The sequence below is a fragment of the Salmo trutta genome, chromosome 32, assembly GCF_901001165.1.
Source record: "Salmo trutta chromosome 32, fSalTru1.1, whole genome shotgun sequence".
Taxonomy (NCBI): Eukaryota; Metazoa; Chordata; class Actinopteri; order Salmoniformes; family Salmonidae; genus Salmo; species Salmo trutta.
In genome coordinates, this window is record NC_042988.1 from 14,378,551 (window position 1) to 14,387,951 (window position 9,401).

A 9,401-nucleotide genomic window follows, 5' to 3' on the forward strand; every position below is an offset into this window, starting at 1 on the left:
TAGCAAAAGGCTTCGACCACAAAGCTACTATATAACATTGTTAGGCCAATTTGTCCTTTCCAAAGTGACTGAAAGCACACAAACGGACATAGCAAATTGTAACTATTCAATGTAGCTCTTTGCGTACTTAAATATATAACTGCATCTATCAACTAAAATAATCAATTAACTGTGAATGAGTTTTTTTCAATTGTCATGTTTGTTTTACTATTTTCTTATTCAAATAAAGCCAATCGTTAATTCATACGCCCATCCTTCATTTCAGTAACCCTCTCCTCATTTAATTGTATTTCAGGCCTGTTCTCTGCTCCACTGACCCTGTCATTGCGTTAACTCCCCACTCGTCTCCATCTGTTCATCTTCGACTCCTTTTCAGTTGGTGTGTGTTTTACCACATTGTCATTCACACGTTTATTGACACCTCTTTTCCACGTGCACTCTGCTCGCCTTTGCAGGTCGCGAGCAGCCTTCTCATCTGGCCCATTAACTCATTGAGATGAAGTCTGGTTAAAGACAGATATGTGAATAATCTCACAATGTTAAACAGACCATGTCTATACTAAATCAGGCTCATATAACTTGATAATAAATTGACATGATAATGGATCCCAACGTATTTACACATTTCAAATATCGATTTGAATTGCCATCATTGGTTGGAGAAAAAGTCAAAGAATGTTCTACATGCTTCGAAAGTTCTATATAGTTGTAATAATGGAACCGATTTGTGATCAATATTTGACATTAAAGACAGTGTTCATGCTTAATTGTGTTTTTGACCGAAAACAATACAGATATGGCCAGCCAATAGGCCTCTCAGATGCATGGATTATTAGGGACAATCACTATGTAGGCAGCCTATCGGAATTGAATCTTGCATAAAAGGATTATTAACCAAGAATAATACTATCTTATAATAGAAAAAAAATAAGGCGGGTTTCAGCCTCCTAATTTGTCATGATGGCAATTACCATCCAATTTAGCAACACCACCAATCTTGTATTTGTCTGGATGCTCAGGCGTTTTTATAGCAGGATAAATAAATCAACCAAATCGTTATTCAGTTCTTCTAAACGCACACCTATTGAAAAAAAGGCATTCTGTCCCTGAAAAGCACAAGGGGCTATTTGAGTCGTTATGAAGGTTAATGATATTCATATGCCTTGTATCTTGCCTCATTGAAACTTTTAAAAACTGGCTTAGATATCAAATGGAGGAGACTTGCACGGATTGGATTTAGAATCAACGGATTATATACATTTGAAGTTTGGAACATCCATCTGATTAAGATCATATTTCACCAATGCAATTATGAAACTTTTTTGAAAGAGAAACTCAAATTAGTAGAAAGTTACTTAACTGTGATGGTTTAATAAGAATGGTTTAGTAGCTGTTTTAGTAACTGGTTTAGTAACTGGTTTAAGTAACTGGTTTAGAACCTGTTTTATTGTGGTCTTTCATTCTAGAAAAAAACACATTTGACTCTTGTTTTTCAGGAGTGTAGAGAGAAACTACAGAGAGTTTATTTTTAATTTTTACATTGAAAAGGCTTGAGGATACTGTAGCAGGGCTAGTTTTGCTATAGCTCTCAACTGAGAAACAGTGGCATCCTGAGATTGTCCAGAACAAAGTATGACCAAGGAGATTGAGAGGTGACTGGCACCATGAGGACAAACTGTCCAGAAGCCATGTCAAATGTGTCATCCAAAATGTTGCTACAGCAATAAAGGGATGGGGGGGGGGGGGTATGAAATTATTACAATCATCTTCTAATTCGAGCAGATATAGTGTGAGCAAAGGAAGAGGAATCCCTATGATGAACCAGGTGTTCAGCAAGTGATGCCATCTGGCAGCAGAATTAGCAGCTTATGAGCCAGGTGCTACAGTACAGGGGAAGAATCTAGAGGAGTGCCTCTGTGATCACTTCTCCCAGCCTCTGATCATAACACTGTACTGTTGCATAATGAGAATAGTCCATTTTGTGGGTTGACTCTACTATAGAACTACTATTTCCAGCTAGTTGACCTCTTGGTGATGTGGTTGGTCCTGCTATGGTGTGTGTTTATGTGGATTCCTCTTCAACAGGGAGTTGCTGCTTTAAGTTAGGCTTTGTTTCTAGTAACATAATCATTAACAATCGCTATCTATGTGTTTTTCATACTCATGTCGAAAGTGTCTACAACTTCATACTTTCAAAATGTGAAACTGACTAGTTTCACTAACTGACCCATTGACACTTCTGTACATTTATATTGTAACTTTATCTTTGCAATGACAACTTTCCTCTGCAGTTACCCTTCTGTTAATGCATGCATGAAACATGAGATTAGAGAGTATATTAATGGGACTGCCACAATACAAAAACACAATGTGGCCAGTCATGAACAACCAGATGTTGAAGACTGTATAGACGTCTGAAAGAGCTCTGCTGCCACCATCTGGTAATGACATGCCATTACATTGACTGCAGTATTGCACATTTTCCTCTTTAGACTCACAATTGCTTCCAGTGTACACACACGTGCCTAGCCCATATGGGTCATTTCATCAGCATGAATGAATCACCTATATCATCACCTATAGCCTATATTGTGCTGATTAATAAAAGGGCACATTTACTACAAACTACAAAAATCTCTGAAACTGAAAACACTTATCTCCCTCACTAGCTTTAAGCACCAGCTGTCAGAGCAGCTCACAGATCACTGCACCTGTACATAGCCCATCTATAAATAGCCCAAACAACTACCTCTTCCCCTACTGTATTTATTTATTTATTTTGCTCCTTTGCACCCCATTATTTCTACTTTGCACACTCATCTACTGTCAAATCTACCATTCCAGTGTTTTAATTGCTATATTGTATTTACTTCGCCACCATGGCCTATTTATTGCCTTTACCTCCCTTATCTCACCTCATTTGCTCACATTGTATATAGACTTATTTTTCTACTGTATTATTGACTGTATGTTTGTATTACTCCATGTATAACTCTGTGTTGTTATATGTGTCGAACTTCTTTGCTTTATCTTGGCCAGGTCGCAGTTGTAAATGAGAACTTGTTCTCAACTTGCCTACCTGGTTAAATAAAGGTGAAATAAAATAAAATTAAAAACTTGTGAAACAAAGATATGTGCTCTGTGAATAACACATCTGTTATTCAGCAAGTAAACAAATACAATATCAAACACAAAAAAAGTTGGAAGGTGATAACTATCCAAAATCAAAACTAGCATTATTCTGCTTATTTTGTGTGATTTATTATACCCTAGTTATAGACCTACCATGATTCCAGCAATGTGATTCATTCTGACATGGCCTTTCTGAACTAGTCTGGCGAGAGACTAGCTAGTCACCTTCATATCTAGTCACAGTGACAAAGGATTATTGAGAGCTGTCCGTGGTGCTGGTTTGAGACAACCCAAACACGTCTGTTAGACGTTTCGTAAAAACCAGCACCATGGACAGTTCTCAACAACGCTGTGTCACTGTGATTGATCAAAACAACGCTCCATCCCTGCCTCGTGTGGTACATTCTGGAACACCCTAGCTAGTACAACCGTGAGGAGGGGCGTCAACAACAGTGTCAGTGACGCTGCGATGTAACTGGCTGTCAAGAGAGCTTGCTAGCCACTCGCTTCCTCAAAGATTAACGTTAATTTCAAAGCAAGAGGGTGAAGAATAATCAAATAGAGCTGTCTGGTTGAACCAAGTCTCTGGGTAAGTGAGAGGAGTCGTCTATTGTTGCATGTATTTTTCAATTTACTATGGTTTGCTGTTAGCTATCGTATCTAGCTAGCTAGTCAGCCAACCAAACCAAGGCAACGTCAGGGCAGGAAGGGTGTCTCCAATCCATATTCGCTTAGTGTTAGCTAACTAGCTATCTAGCTAACGTTCGTGATGGTAAACAATCGTCCCAAATATATTTTAGCAAAATATTATCCGTTTAGAATTAAAGTAAAGTTAAATTAGTAACTTAAACGTTAGTTTACTATCAGTAACGACTTAATGTTAACGTTACAGTAGTTGTCTAGGATGCCAGCTAACAACGTTAGCTTATCAGCAAGCAAGCTAGCTAGCTTCATTGTGTTGTTGTTGGCCTGTAAACCAGGAACAAGCTCATCAATGGTATTCCATAAATAACTCACTAGTTAACATTAGGTAACTTAAACACAGACAATACTAACATTGGTCTGCTAGGTAATTGCATTTATAGCCTCGAGCGATTGTACAGGGAGGAGCTGGCCTAGCTAATAGCTAGCTAATTAGTCATGATAAGTAGCTAGCTAGCTGGCTGCTAGTAGAAAGGAAGACTGCTGCTAGATACCCCAAAATAACTTAGCTAGTTAGCTAACATTAGTCAAAATGGCAAACTGTAGGTAGCAAGAAGCGTTGGCATGATTCAGCATTCGTTATCATAGGAAGTCCTAGCTACCTACATCTAGATGGGTAGCTAACGTTAGCTAACTATCTGCCAGTAGACATTCTTCCACTGACTGTACACGTCCATAATAAGCCTGTTACATAAGCGTAACTAACGTTAGTTGAAAGGGAAGCACGTAAACAAAGGGACTTTTTAAATAGCCTAACATTGATATGCTGAATCTACTGTTCTTTAAAAAATGAAGTGATGCGGACTAAGTTAGTTTATTTAGATAACCTGTCATAGGTAAACAAACATTGTTTATGGATGATCTTAGCTTATCTATGTATCTTTCAATTGAAGGGTGTATCACCATAGTGCCATGGAGTTTCCAGGTCTAGGAGAGCATTGCTCTGAAAACTCCTGCAAGCAGCTGGGTGAGTGGTTGGTTATGTAATGCTATCTCCATTTACTACCGCAATGCCTCTGGGACCCTGCCAATACAGAGTCTGTTGTTTGTGTTCTCTTCCTGTCCTTTCTAGTATGGCTTTGGTATCTGTCAATAGTTAGTGGTTTAAGTCCAAAGTCCTCCACAACCAATTGTCATGGGCTGCACTACCCATTATCATGATTGAAGAGTGATAGTGAGAATGTAATTTATCTACATTCATATAGATTATCCTTTGCCATGGAATAAACATCTTGACATATTTCTTATATCTGACAGATTTCCTACCATTGAGATGTGATGCCTGTGAAGAGATTTTTTGTAAAGACCACATAACCTATGCAAATCACAAATGCATGTCATCCTACAAGAAGGTACATTTTAAATAAAGTAGCAGCATTGTATGTTAGAATTAAAGCAAAGTTCCTGTAAAGTGCAGTTAGTATGTACAAATGAATGTATGCTGTTCAACCTTATTAGTTGTCTGCATGTTGTCTATTGATCCAAACAGAGCTTTAATTCGGCTCTCTGCTTGATTCTGTCCCCAGGATATCCAGGTCCCTGTGTGTCCTCTGTGCAACACCCCGATCCCCATCAAGAGAGGGGAAATGCCAGACATCAAGGTTGGGGAGCACATCGATCGCGATTGCCAGTCGGACCCTGCTCAGAACAAGAGAAAGGTATGGTTGATGGGCTTCTCTACAGGACCATTTACACAAACTGAACATGGTTAAAGTGAAGTAGCTATGCCTAATCTAAGCTAACCAACCTTTTTTTATTGTAGATATTTACAAACAAATGCTCGAAAGGAGGCTGCAAGCAGAAAGAAATGATCCGAGTGACATGTGACCAGTGCCACATGAATTATTGTCTTAAACACCGACATCCACTAGACCATGACTGTAAGCCTGAAGACAAACCAGTCTCCAAATCTGGGTAAATATTTCCCTCCACCTGATGACATTTATTGATTGTTGTGCACATTGTGAGCTTTTGCGGTATAATGATGATTACATTGGATTTCTTTCAGATTCGCTGCTTTCATGCGGTCCCAAGGAGCATCCTCTAGCAGTGCCTCCACTTCAGGCAGTAGAGGAAGTTCTAGGCCCATTTCTAATGGGAATGCTAGGACCCAGCGTAGTCGGTGAGGATCCTCATGTATTGATTTTCGAAATGCCACACTGAAGAACCACATGAAGCTTACATAAATAAACAAGTGATATTGGCAAGCACAGTTTGTTCTCTAAATTCATGAGAGGCATATTCTCACTAAAACACATGGGATGGATGAATTGACATGTTGTTTTTATTGTCAGTGAAATATACTACACATGGAAAGGATGTGACATTTTTTTTTTTCCTTCACAGAACTGCTCTTACCTGTTACCGCTGTGCTTTCTAGAAAGTGTTGAGTTGTTGACTCTATAACCGCACTGAGCATTATTGTTTTTGATTCTATCACAGCAGTGCTCAGGCCATTTATAATCCAGCTCCGGCCATGCGGCCCCCTCCAGCACAGAATGTAGTACCTGCTTCGGCATCCTTTCAGGCTGGCCTGGTATGCCTAACACTCTTACACCACTCGATTGAAACTACTGTAAACTACTCTCTTCTCTGAATAATTCTAAAGTCTGCTCCTGTTTTATTCATTGAGATTCTATAGTCTGTTTCTGTTTTATTCATTGAGATTCTATAGTCTGTTTCTGTTTTATTCATTGAGATTCTATAGTCTGTTTCTGTTTTATTCATTGAGATTCTATAGTCTGTTCCTGTTTTATTCATTGAGATTCTATAGTCTGTTCCTGTTTTATTCATTGAGATTCTATAGTCTGTTCCTGTTTATTCATCGAGATTCTATAGTCTGTTCCTGTTTTATTCATTGAGATTCTTTAGTCTGCTCCTGTTTTATTCATTGAGATTCTATAGTCTGTTCCTGTTTTATTCATTGAGATTCTATAGTCTGTTCCTGTTTTATTCATTGAGATTCTATAGTCTGTTCCTGTTTTATTCATTGAGATTCTATAGTCTGTTCCTGTTTTATTCATTGAGATTCTATAGTCTGTTTCTGTTTTATTCATTGAGATTCTATAGTCTGTTCCTGTTTTATTCATTGAGATTCTATAGTCTGCTCCTGTTTATTCATTGAGATTCCAAGAAGAAAATAAAGAACATCCTGTAAGTGTTTATCTGCATGGTGTGATTGTAGACTGAGGAGCAGGCCTTACAAAGAGCACTGGAGATGTCCCTTGCTGAGTCGGCTCGCAGCACAGTCCAACAGCCAACGCTCAGGTAATAAACAATCCCCATTAAATCCCATAATTCAGCATCACCCACACATAATATAGGCTGTAATCATCTCCAGATGCCATCAACACAACCCTGTTACCTATTGTTTTTCTTCACTAGCTCTTATTGCTATGTGTTTGCTGTAGCTGAAACGCAGGCTATTTGGTTACTATAGGAAAACACAATATTAATAGGTTTGACATTCCACTGTTTAGCCCATCTTTCTTGTCCATGATGACTTCATAAATTAAGTACAGTGGTGCCCACAGTTCAGTGATGTGTGTTGCTGCGCCTCAGACCTGTGTGTGTGTTTGTGTTATCCACCCTTCTTTCTGATGAGTGTGTTGTTGTGCCTCTTGCATGCTCTCTGCACTGTGATGATGATGATACATTCCTCTGTGTGACAGAGAAGTGTTTGTGTCTGTCTCAGCCCTCAGGAGCAGGAGGATCTGGCTCTGGCTCAGGCCCTTGCTGCTAGTGAAGAAGAGTACAGACGCCAGCAGCAGAGACAACAGGTATCCAGAAAACTTAGGCGTCAGTAGCATGCTAACAGGACAGGACCTGACCTAGGTACATTGCATCCATGGCGTCCCCTATATTCCTTCATCATCCTCACTGGGTGCATTTAAAGATCAGCTACGGAGAAAATGAATGAGACAACTTTGAAGTACTACTTAATGTGTATTTTATCTGATGGACCTATTAAATGATCCATTTTTTTTTCTCCCCATGTTGAATATTTACCGTAAATGGTGAGACAAGCCTCTCACTAAGGATTCTTTGTCTTGAATTAAGTAGACTTTTGCCTGTACTAATATCTTACTTTTTACCATAGGAAAGAGAGTCCTCCAAACAGTCTTCCTGCAGCCTATCATAAACCCAGACCAGTGTCTGAGCCCAAGCTGCTACCACCAGTAATCAACTAGCAACTGTGCTACATCGATGGAACCCTCCAGCAGAACTCTAACGTCCAGTATCACTGAACCCAACTAATGAACAGTCTGGAACTTTCATCGAGATATATTGAATAGTATCACTGCTTTCTCTCTACTCAGCACATCATTCTAGACAAGCTTTCTGTCCTTTTTACCGATGGCTCTCTATGTACATATTTTCTATGTTGATCATGGACATTTAACCTCAGCATCAATGTTTCTTGAATAAATTATTTTAAAGATGTATTCATTTCTGAAGCACGTTCTATGTCCAAGGCATATATACAGGAGGATGACATAACTGGAGAGGAATGAAGTTTGGAGAACAGAACTAGAATGCGATTCAATTTCTATGGGTTAGAGAGAACAGTCTCAGCCCAAGCTTTGCCAATTAAGAATAAAAAAAGGAAGGCCATTATATAATCCAACATATTTAAATCAAAGTGTATTGGTCTAGTACACTGTTTAGCAGATGTTATAACGGGTGTAATGAAATGCTAATGTTACTAGCTAGTCAAAACAAGTAGACTCTTGTCTGCATCCTCATGACAACTGAAAAACAGCAGGTACACAGTACAGAGTTGGTTGTATTGTGCTATTGACTAGTCTATTAAACTGGCAGTGCTTGGTAAATGGAATAAACACAAATACACTTGTTGATTTCCATGATGTTGATGTGTTGTTCCCACTCACATCCATCAGGGCCTTTGCGACGCAGTTCCAGCTTTGAATTCTCTCAGGGTAGGCCTTATCGACCTTGGATGTTGAATTGAAAGGTAAGTGGATAGAAAGTGTCTTTTTATTGTCAACATTTCATCAGTAATGTCTGTTTTCAAGAAGACCTTGGCAGTTATTGAGCACCACCCCTAGAAAGAATTCCTAACAGCAAAAACAGCTGAGACAAAACCAACATGAGCAATATAGCCAGAGTACAGCAAACTGTAACTTCAGTGTTGTGCTGGTGCATATTCATTACGCCGATTCTGTTGCAAAACGTTTCTTAAACTGAATAAAATGTCGAGGGACCTACCTGAATTTGTCCAATAGAAACTCTTGTTTTGCTTTTGTTTGGTTCTGAAACGGTAAACGGTTTCCGTAATGAATACACCTTTGGTAAATCGTTCGTGTTACTAAAGGAATAGTCATGAGAACTGTCTTTACCACTATGCATTCATACTTTGTCCAAGAGAGGGCAGCATAACGTTGAATGTGAAATCTTTGAGGGAGGCCAAAGAGGATAAAATAAAATAAAATTGTATTTGTTACATGCGCCGAATACAACCGCTGTAGACCTCACCGTGAAATGCTTAATTACAAGCCCTTAACCAACAATGCCGAGTTAATAAAATATTTACCAAATAAAGTAAA

The 9,401-nt window shown here is 38.9% G+C and overlaps 1 protein-coding gene across 3 annotated transcripts; it reads left to right on the top strand.

The window, feature by feature from the left end:
* The first annotated feature begins 3,561 nt into the window (after positions 1-3,561).
* On the top strand, positions 3,562-8,279 carry LOC115171164 (AN1-type zinc finger protein 2B-like). 3 transcript variants are annotated; one of them, XM_029727718.1, is made up of 10 exons: positions 3,562-3,721; positions 4,728-4,801; positions 5,092-5,186; positions 5,361-5,492; positions 5,597-5,748; positions 5,843-5,956; positions 6,277-6,370; positions 7,019-7,101; positions 7,529-7,668; positions 7,934-8,279. In XM_029727718.1, exons 2-9 carry the CDS (start codon positions 4,747-4,749, stop codon positions 7,638-7,640), a joined length of 837 nt encoding a protein of 278 aa, XP_029583578.1. In that variant the 5' UTR covers positions 3,562-3,721; positions 4,728-4,746; the 3' UTR covers positions 7,641-7,668; positions 7,934-8,279. The 3 variants fall into 3 exon arrangements, with proteins under 3 accessions (XP_029583578.1, XP_029583577.1, XP_029583579.1); XM_029727717.1 differs by having other exon boundaries at positions 7,529-7,613; XM_029727719.1 differs by lacking the exons at positions 5,843-5,956; positions 6,277-6,370; positions 7,019-7,101; positions 7,529-7,668; positions 7,934-8,279 and having other exon boundaries at positions 5,597-5,752.
* The last annotated feature ends 1,122 nt before the right edge of the window (positions 8,280-9,401 follow it).